The 23,709-nt window shown below is 44.2% G+C and overlaps 1 protein-coding gene across 2 annotated transcripts; it reads left to right on the plus strand.

Moving 5' to 3' along the window:
* The first annotated feature begins 1,931 nt into the window (after positions 1–1,931).
* Positions 1,932–13,150, plus strand: LOC115478579 (tubulin alpha-1B chain-like). Of its 2 annotated transcripts, XM_030216045.1 has the most exons (4): positions 1,932–2,020; positions 4,983–5,202; positions 7,793–7,944; positions 11,825–13,150. In XM_030216045.1, exons 1-4 carry the CDS (start codon positions 2,018–2,020, stop codon positions 12,797–12,799), a joined length of 1,350 nt encoding a protein of 449 aa, XP_030071905.1. In that variant the 5' UTR covers positions 1,932–2,017; the 3' UTR covers positions 12,800–13,150. The 2 variants fall into 2 exon arrangements, with proteins under 2 accessions (XP_030071905.1, XP_030071904.1); XM_030216044.1 differs by lacking the exon at positions 1,932–2,020 and having other exon boundaries at positions 4,962–5,202.
* The last annotated feature ends 10,559 nt before the right edge of the window (positions 13,151–23,709 follow it).

Consider the following 23,709-nt stretch of genomic DNA (forward strand, 5'->3'; position numbering starts at 1 on the left):
AGTGTAACACACAATCAGAATAGTCATGTAAAGAGCATAGGGGTCCTTTTACTAAGGTGTGCTAATGGATTTAGCATGCGCTAAATGTTTTGCAGCCCATTGAAAAGAAAGAAACTGAAGACTGGAAGGGGAGAAGGAAAGGAATGACATCTATAAGGAGATAAAAAGGCAGATGAGAGAAATCGAGGATAAAAGATGAAACACACGGATCCATGAGACTAATAGAGGAGAAAAGGGGAAGAAGACAGGGAACAGGAAAAAGCAGAAAATTAAAGTGAGATCCTGGAAAAGGAGAAAAAAAAAGTGGTAAAAAGAGACCAGGACCTACCCTACATTGTAAGCCACTCAGATATTCCTTGATGGGCAGGGTATAAACCTCTATTAAACTTAAAAATATAAAATGGTCAGAGAATACACTGTACAGGTACCTTCTGATGTGGGGTTTTTTCTCACTGTATGAGCCCTTACATTGGTGCAGTTCACACCACAAAACTGTCCTCAAGATGGGGCATATAAGCAAAAGTTGTCTCAAGGGTGACTCAAACACTGGAGCCAACCCTTAGTTTCCACTCGATTATTTTCAGGCTTCAATGCCAGAGACACCAAGCTACCCAGTTCCAGGCTACAGACCTTTTAGCCAGTCCTGGTTTTGAACTTGCATCCCAAATTCCTGGTACAAAATAAGTACCTGAATCTATGTAAACCGCTTTGAATGTAGTTGCAAAAACCTCAGAAAGGCAGTATATCAAGTCCCATTTCCCTATCTGAGATTCTACATGGAATGTTGCTACTATTGGAGATTCTACATGGAATGTTGCTATTCCACCAGCAATATTCCATGTAGAAGCCTGCCCTTGCAGATCAGCAATGCAGCTGCAGGCTTCTGTTTCTGTGAGTCTGGTGCAGGACATCAGACTCACAGAAACAGAAGCCTGCATGGCTGCTTCTACATGGAATGTTGCTAGTGGAGGAGTAGCCTAGTGGTTAGTGCAGTGGACTTTGACCCTGGGGAACTGGGTTCAATTCCCACTGCAGTTCCTTGTGGCTCTGGGCAAGTCACCTAACCCTCCATTGCCCCTGGTACAAAATAAGTACCTGAATATATGTAAACCACTTTGAATTTAATTGCAAAAAACCTCAGAAAGGCAGTATATCAAGTCCCATTTCCCTATTTATAGTGCCTAATCTTGCCCATTGAAATCAGTGCTTCAAGTCCCATAATACCAGGATGGGCTGGTCAGCAATCCAGGACTGGCCCAAAAATCTCCTTCTGAACTGGGCAACTCTCTACCTTCACTGAACATTCTGTAAAAATGTATAATATGGCTTCGCACTTTCAAATATTACATTTCGTTGTCTGCAGTAGTATACATGTCCGATTGTACTCTTACCTGATTTTTCGCCTGGTTGCTTCCGTTTACAACCCGAAATACAAACGGGGAGAACTGTTCTGGGTTCTCAGTCCAGAAACCAGGTCACTTGGCAACTTTGTGGGGATTTTGTTGTTATTGTTTTTATTTTTTTTTAATTAATTCTTTTGGGTTGCACCATCCTATAAACAATTTACAAACTGCCAGCAATTTTCTCTTTCTTATTTTACCAACCCTGATATCGACCCTATAAATCACCCCCCCCCCTCGTTCTGAGTGTGTGCCAGTCAGGACGAGCAAATTTCTAGATTGTAATCCCCCCCCACCAAAAAAAAAAAAAAAAACCCGGAAAGGAACAACATAGAAATAGCTGTATGAACGTCAAAACTAACGAGTCAGCAGGGAATCTTTGCAATAAGGCAGGATAAATGCTGACATACTTTACAAAAGCTTTGCATTGGTTTAACATATAAAACTAAACTACAGCTTGCAGGTGATCAATCACTGGCCCTTTAAAAAGAATCAGGTAAGTACCTTCCCCTTTTTCACAATTAGAAGACAGAGTCGGTAAAAAGAGGAGAGATTTAACTGAATTTCTTAATTTTTGGAGGCTGGGGAAGTGTGTGGATTTTATCTGTATTCAAGTTATGGTAAGTTACATGGGGTGAGAGGTGTTTCCTGCTTTGGGCAGGAAGAAATAATTTTTATTGCTTTTTAAAATGCTTTAATTAGTGAGAGTGGTCTTTATGTTGGAGTATATATGGGGATTTGTAAAGTGCATTGAAGAGACTCGTGTTTTTTTTTTTTTTTTTTAACACGTTCATGAATCCGATATTAAAACGTTTCTGTATGTGTTTCTTAATAGTTGGTCTCTTTTCCCCCAATAAAAATATGTTCTGCTGTTCCCGATCTCTGTATTTGAATTCGTGGTATTATGCAATACTGCTCTAACTTTATTAAAAAAAACAAAACAACAACAAAAAAAGCACTCATGCATTTTGTCGTTTATATAAAAAGATGTGTGGACCAGGATCATGGTTTGATAAACGAACTTCATATATTTTCGACTTAAATTTACGTTTTGGGAGACTACGAAATCTTGCTGGAGGTGTTGGAGGAAGAGAAGGACTTTGTGTTATTCCAAGCCTTTTCTTATGTGAGAACTCTCAATCATTTTTTGAGTTAAGACACAGATGTGAATTTTTCACAAGATGAACAGAGAGGGCTGAGTCATAAAAAGGTTATGAAACTGCTGTGTACTGAATAATACCCTGCTCCATCCCAGCATGACCCTTCACCCCTGGCTCTGCCTGAAGTAATGAACTAGAACCCTGTTTGCCCAGTACTTCTGCCTTACTTTAGTCAGAAGCCCCCTCTAAGGGGACGGTTGTCCTTGGCTGGCCTCCCAGGCTCGATCCTACTCCAGGTGCCCCTGTTAATAAAAGCTGCAACATTTTCAAGTCAAAACAAATTCAACACCAAGGTGTCAGATGGGCGGCCATGCCTCAGAATGCACCATAAGCAAAAACAGTAAGGCAAGTTCTTCCTAGGTTAAATACCCCTAGACCAAGACTGCTCCTCTGACAGCATTGCCTCTATGTCTAGGTAGATTTTTTTTCTTTTTGCACATAACCTCATTCCCGCTGCTGCTGCCTGGATGATGTCGTTTATGGTCACATGGGCTCAAGATGTGAGGTACATAATCCTTGTAGCCACCTCTCTTGAGCCTAACTATGTCTTTTGTTTAGTAGCCGAGAGCCACCTGCACGGAGAAAATGGAGGTGGGCCTCTGTTCAGGGCATTTCTACTGTCTGTCTGTCCCCTGCACCCTGGTCATCTCAAAAAGCAGCATTCATTATCTTCTGATACTTCCTTCTAAAACCTGAACTGGGTAGACTCGGCAAATCTTCTGAGATGAGGGAGCTTAGCATTGAGCTTCAGTGGTTCCAAACACCAAGATTGTGTAAAAAGTGCTTTGTCAACCAAGTTGAAAGCCGATGAGATGTACAGAGACCATGGTGGCTACCTGTAACTGACTCAAGAAATTCCCTTCCGTTACTCTACATGAGAAGATACGTTTTGGTGCGGTGCTTCTCCTGGACAGTTGGTTGGTATGGCTGTAAAATTAACTTCACAATAAAACCTATAAATATGAATAAAACTAATCAAGACAGCCTATTCAAGAATCTTGGCGTAAAAGGAGCATTGGAAATAGGATGACAGCTGGCAGGGATTATAGGATCTAAGGAGTTTTTAAGGTCAAGTCAGTCGCTTCCTTCCATTGGGGAGGGTACTTTGCCTGTGGACATGCTTGTATTGATCACTGAAAGACTAAACGGATATATTTTCCATGGTTGAATGCGGAGTAAGAGGGGATAAGATTAAGGCGTGAGTTGGCAGTGGACATGGCCACATCCAGTGGGCATTTGGTTCATGCCTGGGACTTCAGTGCAGTATCTCCTCTAGGTCTGCACTCCTACCTTATGCTTTTTTTCAGTAGCCAGGCTCCCTCCCCCTCCAGGCCTATCAGGCCGTACTGCTCCATAGCAGTCTAGAATCACAAAAGGCTCCTTCAGCTGTACTCCATTGTGGGTAGCTGCTTCCAGTGAAAAACCTTCAGTCCACTAGATACAAGGCTCTGTATGTATTTCCCTCCAACAAGGTGGAAACTATACAAAGCAGATCGTTGATAAGCCAAAATATGTTTTATTGATGTAAACCAATTAAAATATGCATACAATAGCCCGACACAGGCCGTGTTTCGCCCAACTGGGCTGCTTCAGGGGCTATACAGTAATTCTCCACCACCAAAATAGAAATATGATGATGAAAGCAAATATGCAGTCGATATCCTGAAAAAACGGCTCATCCAGAGATGCAAAAACAATTGGTTACTGACATGAGGTCAGTAACCAATGCGCATCTGGAGATAAGAGGCTGTCTGTTTGACCTCATATCAGTAACCAATTGTTTTTGCATCTCTGGATGAGCTGTTTTTTCAGGATATCGACTGTATATTTGCTTTCATCATCATATTTCTATTTTGGTGGTGGAGAATTACTGTATAGCCCCTGAAGCAGCCCAGTTGGGCGAAACACGGCCTGTGTCGGGCTATTGTATGCATATTTTAATTGGTTTACATCAATAAAACATATGTTGTCTTATCAACGATCTGCTTTGTATAGTTTCCATCTTGGAGTTTGCAGATCGTCTGCCCCTTTGCTTTCTTGGACTTTCCCTCCAACAATACAAGATGGGGAAGACCCCCCCCCCTTTCCCCTTGGCTGTGGTAGACACCCAGGCCCATCCTCCATTATGTCCCTTGACACACACACACATCATTTTGGAGCAAGTTCTAGAATTTCTTGAAAACAAACCCAATTTGAGGTGCTGCAATGTTCCAAGTGCTCTTGAATCCTAGCGTCATAGTTCACTTTGACTAAATGAAGAACTGCTATTTATGTTGACGTTGTAAATTCCTTTTGTATTTTGTTTGGCATGCAGCTTTATACTAACACATTATATGGAATGACGGTGAAGGAATTGGTGGAAAAAATAATCATTTAAATCTTTTGGTATTTATGAGACTTGATGGCTATTTTTCCTTTGCAGAGGGAGTGCATATCTGTCCATGTTGGCCAGGCAGGTGTCCAGATTGGGAATGCCTGCTGGGAGCTGTACTGTCTGGAACATGGAATCCAGCCTGATGGGATCATTCCAGACAGGAAAAGCGGACAAGGGACTCTTTCATATGAAACATTCTTCAGTGAGACTGAATCGGGGAAGCATGTGCCCAGAGCTGTGTTTGTGGATCTAGAACCAACAGTCATTGGTAATGTGCTCTGCTTTAACAGTCCAAAAATGTTCTGTTCAATCCTTAGGCTTGTATAGCACTTCGTCACTCCTACAAGGTGACCAAAAGCAATATATGTCGTATAAGAGAAAATATTCATGCAGCATAGAATAATGCATGCAGTTCTGTTAAGGGAAATGGGACTTGATATATCACCTTTCTGAGGTTTTTGCAACTACATTCAAAGCGGTTTACATATATTCAGGTACTTATTTTGTACCAGGGGCAATGGAGGGTTAAGTGACTTGCCCAGAGTCACAAGGAGGTGCAGTGGGAATTGAACCCAGTTCCCCAGGATCAAAGTCCGCTGCACTAACCACTAGGCTACTCCTCCACTAGCAACATTCCATGTAGAAGCCTGCCCTTGCAGATCAACAATGCGGCCGCACAGGCTTCTGTTTCTCACAGAAACAGAAGCCTGCGCGGCCGCGTTGCTTATCTGCAAGGGCAGGCTTCTATATGGAATGTTGCTAGTGGAATAGCAACATTCCATGTAGAATCTCCAATAGTAGCAACAGAATCTCAATAGTAGCAACATTCCATCTAGAATCTCCAATAGGGAAAGGAAAATGGAACTTGATATATTGCCTATCCAGCTTATAATCGAAAGTAATCGCCGGCTATTTCCCGACACAAATCGGGATATGGCCGGCGATTTCGCAAAAGCGGCAAAAAGCGTATAATCGAAAGCTACATTTGTGATAGCTTCGCCGCTTTCCCTTGGCCTCGCCGGCAAAAGTTCAAAGGGGCGTGTTGGCGGCGAAGCGAAGGCGGGACATGGGCAGGCTTGGGCGTGGCTACCAGATGGCCGGCTTTCGCGGATAATGGAAAAATAAAACCCGGCGATAAGCAGTATTTCGCCGGGTTTACTTGGTCCTTTTATTTTCACGACCAAGCCTCAAAAAGGTGCCCCAACTGACCAGATGACCACCAGAGGGAATGGGGGATGACCTCCCCTTACTCCCCCAGTGGTCGCCAACCCCCTCCCACACTAAAATTATTAAAATACAAACCTTTTTTGCCAGCCTGTATGCCAGCCTCAAATATCATACCCAGCACCCAGACAGCAGTATGCAGGTCCCTGGAACAGTTGTTGTTGGTTGCAGTGGACTGCAGAAAGGCAGAGCCAGGCCCATCCCCCCCCCTACCTGTTCCACTTGTGATGAGTAATGTTGAGCCCTCCCAAAACCCACTGTACCCACATGTAGGTGCCCCCCTTCAGCCCTTAGGGCTAGGGTAATGGTGCACACTTGTGGGCAGTGGGTTTTGGGGGGGATTTGGGGGACTCAGCACACAAGGGAAGGGTGCTATGCACCTGGAAGCTAATTTGGTTGTTTATAAAAGATGTTTGAAGTAACATAGAGGCTTATTTTCAAAGCACTTAGCCTCCCAAAGTTCCATAGAAACATATGGTACTTAGCCTCCCAAAGTGCTTTGAAAATATGCCTCATTGTAACATAGTAGATGACGGCAGAAAAAGACCTGCACAGTCCATCCAGTCTGCCCAACAAGATAACTCATTATTGCTGCTTTTTGTGTATACCCTACTTTGATTTGTACCTGTGCTCTTCAGGGCACAGACTGTATAAGTCTGCCCAGCACTATCCCCGCCTCCCAACCACTGGCTCTGGCACAGACCGTATAAGTCTACCCAGCACTATCCTCACCTCCCAACCACCAGCCCTGCCTCCCAACCACCGGCTCTACCATACAAGTCTGTCCAGCACTATCCCCGCCTCCCAACCACCATTCCCGCTGCCCACCCCCTAGGGTGCCCGGTTGGTGTCCTGGCATGTGAGGGGGACCATTGCACTACAAATGCTGGCTCCTCCCATGGCCAAATGCCTTGGATTTCGCCGGGTTTGAGATCGCCGGCAGTTTTTTCCATTATTGCGGAAAAACAAAACTGGCGATCTCAAACCCAGCGAAATCCAAGGCATTTCGCCGGGCCACACCGTATTATCAAAAAAAAAGATGGCCTGCCATCTTTTTTGAAAATACGGTTCCGGCCAGCTGTTGCGCTGCCGCCAAAATAGATCGCCGGTGACCTATTTCGCCGGCGACGTTCGATTATTCCCATCCATGTGGTTTTTGCAGGTACTTATTTGTACCAGGGGCAATGGAGGGTTAAGTGACTTGCCCAGAGTCACAAGGAGCTGCAGTGGGAATCAAACTCAGTTCCCCGGGATCAAAGTCCACTGCACTAACCACTAGGCTACTCCTCCACTCATTCCACCAATAAGAGCCAACCTCATCAGTGATGTCACAATGGCTTGATTGCCCAATACTTGGCTCACTTCTGCTATTGTGATGTCATAAGGGAAATGGGACTTGATATACCACCTTTCTGTGGTATTTTGCAACTACATTCAAAGTGGTTTACATATATTCAGGTACTTATTGTTGTACCAGGGGCAATGGAGGGTTAAGTGACTTGCCCAGAGTCACAAGGAGCTGCAGTGGGAATCGAACTCAGTTCCCCAGGATCAAAGTCCTCTGCACTAACCACTAGGCCACTCCTCCAAATAAGAAATGCTATTGACGGAACCAACATTTTCATTTTTAACAGATGAGATCAGGACCGGGACCTACCGCTCGCTGTTCCATCCAGAGCAGCTCATTACAGGCAAGGAAGATGCTGCCAATAACTACGCCCGGGGCCACTACAGCATTGGGAAGGAAATAGTTGATGATCCTGTCTTGGACCGAATCCGGAAAATGGTAAGGAGAAACAAAGGGTCTTGAGTTCTGCTCTACTGAATCATCATTTTTATTGAAAAACAGTTCGTACCCAATTGGTTTGTAGTAGGTTACAAGCAGTATTATATAGACAACAGTACATAGAGCATAAACATATTGATTTTATACTAAACGTCCACTAATATACTGTGAGACTCCCCACATTTCAACCCATCATATACACAATTCTCACGGGGGGGGGGGGGGGCGCTACATATAAAACAAATCAAATCGTACACTATTAGGTGAGAAATGATTGTGAAAGACACAGCAGCAGATTCTCAATTTAACGAAGCTATTTCCCAAGAAGATGGATGATAGGGATATATAATCCCATGCGGAACCATGATGTAAATATTGATCCATAAGTGTTTGATAAGCACATGTATGGCTTCATACATTTTTAGGTGTTTCTTTTCAAGAGTACCATTAAATTGGTGGTGCTCTGTAGTGCAAATACAATTGCTGGTTCTCTTCCCCCCCCCCCTCCCCGTTAACTGGAATAAAATGTATATTTGTTAAACATCTGAGCAACTGTCAGGGTGGAAAAGGTACATAAAGATGGTGGAAGATTGAAGAGAGGGGGTGAAAGTAGTAAGGGAAGTGGTGTGGATTGGGTAAACCCCTTTATTTTTATGAGAGGGGTTTTTATATTACTTTGAGGTGAAAGGAAGTGCAACTTAAAACAACAAAACATTCAACATGCATAATAAACTTTATAAAACTGCCCCTTCTCAACCCTGTTAAGCCTCGCTACAAATAAAAACCGTTAACTAGTTATAATAGCCAGTGCCGGTCTTAGGCAGAGGCGACCAAGGCGGCTGCATAGGGCCCCGCGCCTAAGGGGGCCCCGCTCAGCGTGCCTCAACTCTGCCTCGTGCCTCTGCTCCGACCAGGACCGCATCGAGTCACTCAACCTCTCTCCAACCATAGGCAAATAAAGCATTCCTGGCATACCTTGTACACTGTAGCACTGTGCTGGATCTTTTCTTAATATTTTTCCTTATTTTCTCCTTTGTTATGAGAATTGGAACTACTAATTGTAGTGGACTTCAACTGAATAATTTCTGGGGAGGGGAGGTTTCATGATGATAGCATTGTGCTTATTATTTCAATCAGTTTTTTTGTACAAGTTTAGCTTCATTTGTCTTTATTTGAAATTTTATAAATAAAAAAAATTTCTAAAAATGGAATAATCTTATCAATGGGTGGAGCTAGTGTGGGGGCGGGGCTAGGATGGGGCCCCACCAAATTGGTCTGCACAGGGCCCCGCACTTGCTAAGACCGGCCCTGATAATAGCTGCCACCTCTTAACTAATTCAAGTGAACTAGGGCAACTAACCAAGGGGGGGGGAGGGTAGTTCAGGACGTCAGACTCGCAGAAGCCTGCGCGGCCACATTGGTGATCTGCAAGGGCCGACTTCTAAATGGAATGTTGCTACTATTGGAGATTCTACGTGGAATGTTGCTACTATTGGAGATTCTACGTGGAATGTTGCTACTCCACTAGCAACATTCCATGTAGAAGGCTGCGCAGGCTTCTGTTTCTGTGAGTCTGACGTCCTGCACGTACGTGCAGGACGTCAGACTCACAGAAGCAGAAGCCTGCGCGGCCACATTGGTGATCTGCAAGGGCCGACTTCTACATGGAATGTTGCTAGTGGAAGAGCAACATTCCATGTAGAAGCCTGCGCGGCCACATTGGTGATCTGCAAGGGCCAACTTCTACATGGAATGTTGCTACTATTGGAGATTCTACGTGGAATGTTGCTATTCTACTAGCAACATTCCATGTAGAAGGCTGCACAGGCTTCTGTTTCATGGGAGGGTTGATGGGGGAGGGTTGTTTGTATTTTTAATACCCTTGGGAATATTTATTTATTTATTTATGTGATCTTTTTTTTGTTATACTGCCAAATCATCAGAGATCATGGTGGTTTACAAAACCTTGGTATTGGTACCTGGAAACTTATCTGAACAAGCTTTTGTGCTGTCCTAACTTTTTTTTTTTATTTTTTTATTTTTTGTGCTCAATATCTGCAGTGCCAAGGCAGTCAGACATGATGATCAGTAGCGTTTTCCAGATAACTCTGTTCAATATCGCTGACTGGAGCGTTGTCCAGGTAGCAGGAACTGCTACTTTGATAGGTAGCTTTAAAAACCGACCCTCCCCCCCTCAACTTTTCAACAGTAATTCATCATCATTTCATGGTCTTGTTCTCCAATGGTAACTTTTTTATTCCATGGAATGAAACCAATCGGAACATTGGATGTTGATGAAATGACTAAAAACACTGGTTGTGAAGCATGATGGATGCAATTTGGTTTGTAAGATCAACACTCTTGAAAGAGACGGCTGCTAATTCTGGGCAGTGCTTAAAAGCGCCGATAGACGCCGTAAACCTCAGCCACCATTTGACAGGTAATTCTCTTTTTAAAGTGCTGCTGTGTTCAAATGCCTTATCTGCCAAAATGGAAGAAGGAACTAACTTGTTAGTCTCGCTTGCACATGCACAAGGAGTGACTCGGGCTGCACATACTGCAGCAGGACATGTTTATCCACTCCTACCCTAGCTGCGAAAATATTTTAACCATCTCTCTGACCTCATGAGCAACTTTTTTAAAATTAGTTGCCTTACTTTCTAACTCTTCTTACTCTCTCTTACCTATCTATATGTTCCATGTTTGCTTATAACCTTTACTGTCAATTAAAATGTTCTATTATGTATTGTGTTGACACTGTAAGTAGTATACTATGCCATACTTTGAATGGAGTGGAGGAGTGGCCTAGTGGTTAGGGTGGTGGTCTTTGGTCCTGGGGAACTGAGGAACTGAGTTCAATTCCCACTTCAGGCACAGGCAGCTCCTTGTGACTCTGGGCAAGTCACTTAACCCTCCATTGCCCCATGTAAGCCGCATTGAGCCTGCCATGAGTGGGAAAGCGCAGGGTACAAATGTAACAAAAATAAAATAGATACTGTTGGGAGATTCTACATGGAATGTTGCTACTATTTGAGATTCTACACGGAATGTTGCTATTCCACTAACAACATTCCATGTAGAAGACTGCGCGGCCACATTGGTGATCTGCATGGGCCGACTTCTACATGGAATGTTGCTAGTGGAATAGCAACATTCCATGTAGAATCTCAAATAATAGCAACAGTGGAGGAGTGGCCTAGTGGTTAGGGTGGTGGACTTTGGCCCTGTGGGGAACTTAGTTCGATTCCCACTTCAGGCACAGGCAGCTCCTTGTGACTCTGGGCAAGTCACTTAACCCTCCATTGCCCCAGGTACAAATAAGTATCTGTATATGTAAGCTGCATTGAGCCTGCCACGAGTGGGAAAGCGCGGGGTACAAATGTAACAACAACATGGAATGTTGCTGCTATTGGACATTCTAGATGGAATGTTGCTACTACTGAGATTCTGTTGCTACTATTTGAGATTCTACATGGAATGTTAATGTTGCTGTTCCACTAGCAACATTCCATGTAGAAGCCTGCCCTTGCAGATCAGCAACGCAGCCGCGCAGGCTTCTGTTTCTGTGAGTCTGACATCCTGCACGTACGTGCAGGATGTCAGACTCACAGAAACAGAAGCCTGCGCGGCCACATTGAGTGGCCTAGTGGTTAGAGTGGGAAAGCACAGGGTACAAATGTAACAAAAAAAATATTTTTACTGCTGTAATTGCCTATTGCTCATGTTATCTATTCTTACTGTACATCGCCTTGAGTTGAATTCCTTCCAAAAGGCAGTAAATAAAATGCATGCTACCATATTTCCTGAAGCCATTTTGTCACCAGCTTTTTTTTTTTTTTTTCAAGCTCTGAAGTTTGATATATAATTGTTTCTCTTGTAGGCTGAGCAGTGCAGTGGCCTTCAAGGTTTTCTGGTCTTCAACAGCTTTGGAGGAGGAACTGGCTCAGGGTTTACTTCCCTGCTACTGGAGCAGTTTTCAAAGACTTACCCCAAGCAGTCCAAGTTGCAATTTTCAGTCTACCCTGCCCCACGGATCTCCACTGCGGTGGTGGAACCCTACAATGCTGTTTTGACTACCCACACTACTCTAGAACATTCAGATTGTGTGTTTATGGTGGACAATGAGGCCATTTATGAGATCTGCAAGCGTAATCTTGATATCGAGCGTCCCTTATATGTCAACTTGAACCAACTCATGGCACAGACGGTGTCTTCCATTACTGCTTCTCTACGCTTTGATGGTGTCTTGAATGTAGATCTTATTGAGTTTCAAACTAATTTGGTGCCTTATCCCAGAATCCATTTTCCTTTGGCCACCTATGCCCCCATTTTATCTGCAGAAAGGGCTCACCACGAGCAGCTGTCTGTTGCAGAAATCACTAATGCTTGCTTTGAGTTCTCTAATCAGATGGTAAAATGTGACCCTAGACGTGGTAAGTACATGGCCTGTTGCTTGTTGTATCGAGGTGATGTGGTACCCAAGGATGTCAATGCTGCTATAGCCTCAATCAAAACGAAGAAGTCAATCCAATTTGTAGATTGGTGTCCCACAGGGTTCAAGGTCGGCATAAACCACCAGCCTCCTACGGTGGTACCAGGAGGAGACCTAGCTAAGGTCCAACGAGCGGTCTGTATGTTGAGCAATACCACAGCTATAGCAGAAGCTTGGGCACGATTAGATCATAAGTTTGATCTGATGTATTCTAAACGGGCCTTTGTACACTGGTATGTGGGGGAAGGAATGGAGGAAGGGGAGTTCTCAGAGGCTAGGGAGGACTTGGCTGCCCTTGAGAAGGATTATGAAGAAGTGGAAACATCTTCTGAGGGGGTAGATGAAATAGAAGGCGAGTATTGAACAATGGAAGCCAGTATATGCTGGAAAAAATTCACTGAAAAGTATGACATCAAGGCAAGGAGTCTAATTTATTTGCAATTGGTAGATGAAATGGTTATGGAGCTTACCGGATAGCTGAAGACAAGAGTAGACTCTGGAAGCAAGTATGTTACAGCTTATGGTTGTAAAGTCTTGAGACTTACCTTTGTTAGCTGTGTTTGCCTTAGTCACTGGATCTGAACCTGCAGCTGGAAGGACCAGACTGGCAATAGCCTAGTGCCATAGGGCACTGCTACTCAAAAACTGACTTAATGGGGTTGGACATTATTTTACTGTAAGCAAAATGAAATAACTATGGCAAATGTTTTGTATATGGAATTAAATAAAGTTTAGTTTGCAAAAACATGTTGAGTATGGTTAAAACTTGCTGAGCAGAACGTTTTGGAGTGGAGGAGTGGCCTAGTGGTTAGGGTGGTGGACTTTGGTCCTGGGGAGCTGAGGAACTGAGTTCGATTCCCACTTCAGGCACAGGCAGCTCCTTGTGACTCTCTGGGCAAGTCACTTAACCCTCCATTGCCCCATGTAAGCTGCATTGAGCCTGCCATCAGTGGGAAAGCGCAGGTTACAAATGTAACAAAAATAAAATAGATACTATTGGAGATTCTACATGGAATGTTGCTATTCCACTAGCAACATTCCATGTAGAAGGCTGCGCAGGCTTCTGTTTCTGTGAGTCTGACGTCCTGCATGTATGTGCAGGACGTCAAACTCACATAAGCAGAAGCCTGCATGGCCACATTGGTGATCTGCAAGGGCCGACTTCTACATGGAGTGTTGCTAGTGGAATAGCAACATTCCATGTAGAATCTCAAATAGTAGCAACAGTGGAGGAGTGGCCTAGTGGTTAGGGTGGTGGACTTTGGGTCCTGGGGAACTGAGTTCAATTACCAGCACAGGCAGCTCCTTGAGACTCTGGGCAAGTCACTTAACCCTCCATTGCCCCATGTAAGCCGCATTGAGCCTGCCATGAGTGGGAAAGCGCAGGGTACAAATGTAACAAAAATAAAATAGATACTATTGGAGATTCTACATGGAATGTTGCTAGTGGAATAGCAACATTCCATGTAGAATCTCACATAGTAGCAACAGTGGAGGAGTGGCCTAGTGGTGGACTTTGGTCCTGGGGAACTGAGTTCGATTCCCACTTCAGGCACAGGCAGCTCCTTGTGACTCTGGGCAAGTCACTTAACCCTCTATTGCCCCATGTAAGCCGCATTGAGCCTGCCATGAGTGGGAAAGCACTGGATACAAATGTAACAAAAAAAAAAAAATTCATGAAATACGACTAGGTCATCCATGGCCACAAGGCACAGGAAGCAGCTCCTAAATTGTCTGCATTTAACACCTCCATTTACTTCAACAAACATCTGCTTTTGGTGACTTTCTGACCAAAGCAGCCCCAGTTCCTAACTGGTGAAACAAAAGATTTGCTGCTTTTGTTTTCTTAGGGTAGATGTGGTGTATATAAGAGCGATGATTAGATGCATTATCATAAGCTGAGTGGGCAGCTTCTGTAATTCTGTTTTGGGCAATTTATTTACCAAGGCTATACCAAGGTTGGGAGGCGGGGATAGTGCTGGGCAGACTTATACGGTCTGTGTCAGAGCCGGAGGTGGGGCTGGTGGTTGGGAGGCGGGGATAGTGCTGGGCAGACTTATATGGTCTGTGCCAGAGCCAGAGGTGGGGCTGGTGGTTGGGAGGCGGGGATAGTGCTGGGCAGAGTTATATGATCTGTGCCAGAGCCGGTGGTTGGGAGGAGGGGATAGTGCTGGGCAGACTTATACTGTCTGTGCCCTGAAGAGCACAGGTACAAATCAAGGTAAGGTATATACAAAAACTACCACACATGAGTTGTCTTGTTGGGCAGACTGGATGGACCATGCAGGTCTTTTTCTGCCGTCATCTACTATGTTACTATACTCGCTACATCCACAGATATGGGTCTTCTTTTTTTTTTTTTTTTTAATGTAGACTTGCGGTTCTGCTCTCTTTAGGCTTTCAGACAACCATAAGCCCTAACTAAAATTTGGATATTCAAACTAGAACAAAGGAAACGTCCTTTTACAGGAGTTTTCCTGTTCAAAAGTAAAAGCGAGGTTTAATTTTCTGTAAAAGTATTTTTTGTTACCTTTTTTATTTTATACAAGGCATTGATTTAACAAAACCTTTACAGCTGTTCTGTAATCCAAATGTAAATGTGAAATGAGGCCGACTTTCACATTTGATCTCATTCCAGTGTTTACATAGGACAAGTTACATTGAAACTTGTCCTACAACCCCCGGGAACATCAGAACAGGTAATTTGAGTGCTTGGAAACATTTTAGGTTCAGATCCAGGTCAAAAACTGTTTCCTGGGCTGGTTATGAAATATTTTGGTTTGTTTGACATGGGGGGGGGGGGAGGTTAAAAACAGCATTTTTGTGTCAGACTTAGGTTTTGGGAGGGGTGGGGGGCACAAAAAGTTTGCCCTGCCCCTGCTGCAGCAGCCCCACATACCTAGGGCTGCTGGGGGGGGGGGGGGGGGGGTGTGGTCCCCAGCCATGCCGCCAGAAGTCCTTTTCCAGTCAATGTTTGTTTTCCTGAACCACAACACTGCCTGCCCTGCTTCCTCTCCCTCGCCCTGTGCTTGGTTTTATAGAAAACTGATCATGCATGATGGAGGCCTGCCCCTGTGCAAGTTCAGTTTTCACATGTGTGGGGGGGGGGGGGGGGGAGGGGGGAATGAGCCTCTCTCACGCGTGCTCAATTTTCACTAAAACCAAACATATGGGGGGGGGGGCATAGTAGGCAGTGCATCAGCTCAGGAACATGAGGGCTTTTGGGGGGGGGGGGCTTGGGGACTTCTGCCAAAGCAGCAGATAGCGCATCAACGACTACACCACTGGTGGTTGTTGGGAATTAAAATGTCTGGGTAATTCAGCTGAAAGCTTATGGTGGTAGATTCCAATCGGGTTCCATTGATGGAAGAGAACAGTCCTCCAGTTTCCCAGGGTCATGCTGGAGAGAGCTCATTGCTGCCATTTATTATTTGATCAGTAGCTTGCAAGGACTTGGATGGTTGGTTGCCTGTGACTCCATCTTTGTCTCTTGCTTTGTTTTAGGTGTAAGAGTCCTTCATGATGAGATCAGGGCACATGGCCATTTTTTCCAGGGCTCGCGCCAGAAGCAGAATGTGCTAGGGAGTGTGTGCTGAATTAGATGCATGACTAAGGAGCTCCTTAGGGTACTCTTTGGGCAGAATTTGAGCCAAGGGACTTCATTTGATCAGTTGTGCCTACATTTTGTGGGTACTGACTATCCCCGGCATGGCTATGATTTGAAGTAATTCTTTGCGAAGGATGATATGAACCTTGGAATACCCAAATTAGACCTAAGCAGTTGTATTGAAGACCTGCCTCTTGTGTGAAGCAGATAACTTTAATTGAACCCCACCAGATGAAGTCATATTTCCTGGTTCAGTCATTGAATAATTGTTGAATGTGAGTTGGATGGTGTCTGTGACCGAATCTTGATTGGTTGATTGGATTATGGCGTTGATCAAGTAATGCTGTCCACTACATTACTCATGGAAGAAGCTTGCTGTCGTTTTAAAACAGGGAGGGGGTATGTTAGCGAGATCATAGCTGTTTATCATTTGTCAAGCCATCTATCTCTACTAGAGAGTTTGCTGATATTTAGTTTAGCCTGTCCCTCTGATATGAATGGCAGTAGGGTTAGAAGGAAAACTTTGCCTTTTTGGTGGGTAACTCCAAGACTTGCAGCAAAGTAGACTCCCCCAAAGGAAGTAGACAACATGAGAAGAGATCTACAAACATTAGAAGAATGGTTGATTGTTGGGTAGTTAAAATTTAATGTGAAGTACAAAGTGATGCGCTTTAGGGTGTAGATACCCAAAAGAGCAGTATGTGGTGGGGGCCGTAAGAGAGTGACATGCACAGATCAATACCATAGGGTGATAATGTCTGAGGATCTTAAGGTTGTGAGACAATGACAATGTGGTGGCTGTTGCCCATAGAATGCTAAGCTGCATAGAGAGAGGTGTAACCAGAAGCAGAAAGGAGGTATTGATGCCTCTGAGGTACCACTTGGAGTATTGTGGCCAGTTTTGGAGGCTGTATCTGTTCCAAGAACATAGACGTGAGGTGGTTCAGAGAGAGTCGACAAAAATGGTAGAGTTTATCCATAAGACATATAACATAAGAACATAAGTGTTGCCATACTGGGATAGATCGAAGGTCTATCAAGCCCAGCATCCTGTTTCCAACCGTGGCCAATCCAGGTTTACAAGTACCTGGTAAGATCCCAAAATAGTACAATACAGCTTATGCTGCTTATCCTAGAAATAAGCAGTGGATTTCATTTTCCCTAAGTCCATCTTTAGTAATGGCTTATGGACTTCTTTTTTAGGAAGCTATCCACACTTTTTTTTTTAAAATCCCAGCTAAGCTAACTACATTCTTACTACATTCTCTGGCAAAGAATTCCAGAGTTTAATTACACGTTGAGTAAAAACATTTTGCCGATTCGTTTTAAATTGACTACTTTGTAGCTTAATTGTGTGCCCCCTAGTCCTAGTATTTTTGGAAAGAGCAAACAGGCGATTCACTGAGCAGAGGGTTTCAAAGTATTAATGATGACACCTAGATACCTTTCCTGGTCGGTGTCTTCTAATATGGAACCTTGCATCATGTTAGTATAGTTCATGTTCCTCTTTCCCACATGCATCATTTTGCCCTTGCTCAAATTAAAAGTCATCTGCCATTGGATGCCCAGTCTCATAAGGTTCTTGTGTAATTTTTCACAATTCTCCTGTGATTTAATAACTTTGTGTCATGTTCTGGAATTTTCCTTTTCTTTTGGGTCTGCTTATTTCTTTATTTTTTATTTTTTATTTACAGCTTATTTCTGTTTGTTGTTGTGAGTTTCCATTGAGAGTGGCAAGACAGGAATTGCTGGCTGACCGCAAACTGACAAGACCATTGCCATAACATCCCAACCAACTGTCTTGTTGCAAACAAACTGAGCAGACCACCCCCCCCCCCACCCTGTTGTCATGACATCCCAACTGTTTGTTACTAAGCAGAGGTGTGGCAAGGACACTAAGGCCCTATCACAGGTCTCCTATGCACTTGCAGGATTGCTGATTGGGTGATAAAGGAGGTGGTCCTTTGTGATGGGAAGGGTATATAAGTAACTGCTCATCTAAAGAGACTCTGAAATAGGATGGCAGGAGAGTTTCATGTCCTTGTCACAGCCTATTTCCAGGGGGCGTACTCTTCCCCCCCCTCCCCCATAGAAACTAGCTATGACTCTTTCATTTATTCTCTGCTTTCTCTCTGTTCTGTGACCTTTGTATGAGGAACAAACGTTCTTCTTTCTATAATTAGTCTAATTACTTATAATTACCAGAGGCACTGATGTTAGATTTTGTAAGTTTTGTTATAACTTTACAACTGATGTTTGATGCTGTGATGGTGGGTGAGTGAGTAAAGACAATTAATTCTCTCTAATTCCTGTACATTTTTTCTATATTTGATAGAATTTGTAAGTTTTTTTTATCAAAGCAAATGCGCAGCCTAGTACAGTCATAAGCAATTTTAATTACCTCACTAGTTACTCTCATCTCTAGGTCATTTTATAAATAAGTTGAAAAGCAGCGATCCCAGCACAGACCCCTGGGGAACCCCACTATCAACCCTTTGCCAGTGAGAATACTGACCATTTAATCCTACTCTGTTTTCTTTTAACCAATTTTTAATCCACAATAGGACAGTACCTCCTGTCTCATGACTCTCCAAATTCCTCGGGAATCTTTCATGAGGTACTTTGTCAAACGCTTTCTGAAAATCCAGATCACAATATCAACCGGCTCACCGTTATCCACATTTGTTCACCCCTTCAAAGAAATGTAATAGATTGGTGAGGCAAGATTTCCCTTCACTAAACTCCATGTTGGCTTTCTCTCATTAATCCATGCTTTTGAATATGCTCTGTAATTTTGTTCTTGTCTCTACCAGTTTGCCCGGCATCGATATCAGCCTTCCTGGTCAATAATTCCTGGATCACTGCTGTAGATTATTTTGTGCTGTGCAGCTTGGGGGAGGGGGGAGAAGCAAGACATCTTGATAGGCAAGTTGAATACTGTCAACAGTACTTGGGAATGATATGTCGTTATAACCAAGACTCCATTGTGTTTGGCTGCCTCTATGGTTGGAATGATGGGTACTTCACAACCAGTGTGGGTGACTAGGGCCACAGTGCTGGATGCAGCTCTGGCCACCCTGTAGGGCAGATTGGATGGACTATACAGGTCTTAAGATCTGCTGTGATGTCACTGTGCCTGAGAAATACCTGTATAAATAAAATAAAAAAAAAAAAACCTGTTGTGTAGTTTCAAGTGCAGATCATTCTTCCTTACTTGATTCCACCCCCCCCCCCCCCCCCCCCAAAAAAAAAAAAAAATCTCTCTGTTAATTTTTATAATCTCTGTATACTGGGCCTTTTGATTGTAGCATTCTAGGTGTGTTAACCATGTATGTGCCTCCACTATCCCTATAGGCGCCTACAGGGTTAACACGTGCGGTAAAAACACTGCTGTTTCTTGTGATCGTGGGCAAGTCACTTAACCTGCCATTGGCTCAGGGACATAAATACCCGGTGTACCTGAATGTAACTCACCTTTGAGCTACTACTGAAAAAGTGTGATCAAAATAACTAAATAAAACAGTGTCTACAATTTGATAGCACAAAATGTAAGAGAGAGAACTACAATTTAATAGAGGAGAGGGACTCCTTGCCTTTTATCCCCCTCCCCCCCCCCCACCCATGCCAAAGGTTACAGCTATACAGGGATGTTAGAATCAAATGCCTTCAGAAACAGATACAGTGATACCATTCAGCAGGTCTTTGATCATTGCACTTCACATTTCTGCTGCTTCCATCAACCATTTGCTGCTGTTGAAGTGGGTTCGGTAGCCAGACGTTTTTTTTTTTTTAATGATTCATCTTGTACCTTAAAGATTCTTTGCAGATCTGTTTGGAAAAAAAAATCTTTGCCCTCAATCCATTGTGTACTGGGGTTCTACAGGGCTCTGCCTTTTTGTCCTTCATGGATCTCTAACTGGCTCTACTCCTGTCAGGTTTTTTTTTAAAGCATATTATAGGAGAGACATGGTTTTGTTTTTCTCACCTAATTGTTCATAGGCAAATATTATTTCCAAGCTGCGCTTTTGTCTTTGGTATTGTTGACTAGATGGCTACCATCCTTTTGCCTCAGAATCTATCCAAAACTGAGATTATGGTCATAGAGAGGGGCATTTTCGAAAGGGACGTCCCAAGTTGCGATTTGGACGTCCTTGCGAAATGGCAAAATCCAGGGGCGGGGAAACCCGTATTTTCTAAACAAGATAGACGACCATCTTTCGTTTCAAAAACACCGTCAGAGATGTCCAATTCCTTAAATTTGGACGGCCCTAGATTTGGTCGTCCCTAGACATGGACGTTTCTGACTTTCGGTGATTTTCGAAACCAAAGACGTCCATGTCAAAAACGGCCAAATGCAAGCCATTTTGTCATGGGAGGAGCCAGCATTCGTAGGGCACTGGTTCCCCTGACATGCCAGGACAGCAACTGGGCACCCTAGGGGGCACTGCAGTGGACTTCATAAATTGCTTCCAGGAACATAGCTCCCTTACCTTGTGTACTGAGCCCCCCAAAACCCATTACCTACAACTGTACACCACTACCATAGCCCTTACGGGTGAAGGGGGGCACCTATATATGGGTACAGTGGGTTTGTGGTGGGTTTTGGAGAGCTCGCTGTTCCCACTGCAAATGTAACAGGTAGAGGGGGTATGGGCCTGGGTCCGACTGTCTGAAGTGCACTGCAGTACCCACTAAAACTGCTCCAGGGACCTGCATGCGCTGTCATATGGACCTGACTATGAAATCTGCGGGTGGCACAAGATATGTTGAAAGATGTTTTTTGAGGGTGGGAGGGGGTTAGTGACCACTGGGGGAGTAACAGGTCATCCCGAATTCTCTCTGGTGGTCATCTGGTCATTTCGGGCACCTTTTTGTGCCTCAGTTGTAAGAAAAACAGGTCCAGGTGAAAACGCTCAAGTGTTCATCAGGGACGTCCTTGTTTTTTTTGATTATGGGTCAAGGATATCCAAGTGTTAGGCACGCCCAAGTCCCACCTTCGCTATGCCTCCTACATGCCCCCCCCCCTTGAACTTTGGCCGTCCTTGCGATGGAGTGCAGTTGGAGACGTCCTAAATCGGGTTTTGATTATACTGATTTGGACGACCTTCTCTTTTGAAATGGGTCAAGGATGTCCAAGTGTTAGGTACGCCCAAGTCCCGCCTTCACTATGCCTCCGACATGCCCCCCCCCCCCTTTGAACTTCGGCCATCCTTGTGACGGAGTGCAGTTGGAGACGTCCTAAATCGGGTTTTGATTATACCGATTTGGACATCCTTCTCTTTCGAAAATGAGCCCATTAGTCACTCACTATCTCATGATCTACCTTCTTCATAGGTGCAGTTTAATGATACTTTCTCAATTAAATGTGACGAAGAGTGTTCTTAATAGTGGAGGCACATAGTAACTACGTTAAGATGAATAACCCCAGCGCTCTCTATATGTTCAATATCTTTTTTTTTTTATATATACATCAAAAGCCCATCAGTGGCGACTTCACATGAGCCAACAAGCCATGATTCACCTTTACTCCTCATGGGTCTTTATCAACCCCTAAACTTAATTAACTTTGATGTCATCAAAGTGGAGGCAGTGCATGCAAATCTCTCATTAAAATGCATTGTGGATATCCTGAAAACCTGACTGGCCGGGGGGGCCTCTAGGATTAGGTTTGTGAACCATTGACTTAGGCCACTGGTTCCCAAACCTGATCCTGAAGGCACCCTTGCCAATCAGGTTTTCAGGATATATGCATGAGAAAGATTTGCCTGCGGTGGAGGCAGTGCATGCAGATCTCTCTCTTGGAATATTCATTGTGGATATCCTGAAACCTTGACTGGCTGGCGTGTCTCTAGGATCAGGTTTATGAATGGATTTAAGCAGAATAGAAATTTTAAATGTCAAAGAAACCTGCTGTCTACCTTGAAAATTGAAAGAGATTTTTGGATTCCAAGAATCTTTTTTTTACCTAAATACGTAATCTGGAAATCAGTTTATATCTCATTTCTCTTTACAGACCATAAGTTATTGTTTGACTTTTTGGTTTCAGTTGCACTGAAACTGATCATTTCGCACTGGAAAGATAATTCCCACGTAAATGTGGTGGAATTGGGTTCTGCTATACAAAAAGTATGAGCAATCGACAGTAATTTCCATGTCTGGTCCTAAAACTGCTATTCAGAAATGGAAATCTTTAGTCCTTTTTCTCTCCGCTAAGGACTAATTTTATGACTTGAAACTCGGCTTTGTGTATTGTACCGTGTGTTTTATCTTGTTGCACTGCTTTTTGTGTTGCTGTATTTTTGAAATTTAATTTATTTTTAATTTTGTTACATTTGTACCCCGCGCTTTCCCACTCATGGCAGGCTCAATGGGGCTTACATGGGGCAATGGAGGGTTAAGTGACTTGCCCAGAGTCACAAGGAGCTGCCTGTGCCAGGAATCAAACTCAGTTCCTCAGGACCAAAGTCCACCACCCTAACCACTAGGCCACTCCTCCACTGTTGTTACTATTTCAGATTCTAGATGGAATGTTGCTATTCCACTAGCAACATTCCATGTAGAAGTCGGCCCTTGCAGATCACCAATGTGGCCGCACAGGCTTCTGCTTCTGTGAGTCTTGACGTCCTGCACATACGTGCAGGACGTCAGACTCACAGAAACAGAAGCCTGCGCAGCCTTCTACATGGAATGTTGCTAGTGGAATAGCAACGTTCCATGTAGAATCTCCAATAGTAGCAACATTCCATGTAGAATCTCCAATAGTATCTATTTTATTTTTGTTACATTTGTACCCTGCACTTTCCCACTCACGGCAGGCTCAATGCGGCTTACATGGGGCAATGGAGGGTTAAGTGACTTGCCCAGAGTCACAAGGAGCTGCCTCTGCCGGGAATCGAACTCAGTTCCTCAGGACCAAAGTCCACCACCCTAACCACTAGGCCACTCTTCAAAAAAAAAACAACAACCCTGCTGTCTATGGTTATTTTGAGTATCACAGGATTTGATATTAATCCGGTACCCAAGCTAAAGATGTCATACACTGTACACTGTGATAAAGAAAGTATATAATAAATGCTCATTTTAAATGTGTGTATCAGGGGCCTACCCATGGGTGGGCCTGGACGGGCCCAGGCCCAGCCACTTCTGCCCACTCTCCGTCCGCGTGGTCTGCTCACTTTTACTGCCCTGAAGTGCCGTTCTCCCTCCAGCACCGGCGATTCCCATATCCAGCCTTCTGCCAGCGCGCGTCGTCGGGGCCTCTTCTCAGGCACGTCCCGCCTACTCTGCAACTTCCTGCGTCCCACCTTTGTGGAAAACAGGAAGTTGCAGAGTAGGCGGGACCCGTCTAAGAGGCTCCAACGATGCGCGCTGGCAGAAGGCTGGCTATGGGAATCGCCGGTGCTGGAGGGAGAACGGCGCTTCAGGTCAGTAAAAATGACCAGAACTGACCATGTGCAGGGGGCTGTCAAGTGGGGGGGGGGGGGGGGGGGATAGCGGGTGGAGAGGAAATGCAAGGCCTGTGCCCACCCAGTCCACCTCCAGGCCCATCTAAAAATTAAACTCTGGCTACGCTACTGGTGTGTTTGCTGTTTGTGTGGGTGTTGATAGCCCGGGATGGTTGCTCTATCTACTACTGTAAGTGATGGAAGTTGTTACTGAGGTTTTA

Source organism: Microcaecilia unicolor, chromosome 10, assembly GCF_901765095.1.
Source record: "Microcaecilia unicolor chromosome 10, aMicUni1.1, whole genome shotgun sequence".
NCBI lineage: Eukaryota > Metazoa > Chordata > Amphibia > Gymnophiona > Siphonopidae > Microcaecilia > Microcaecilia unicolor.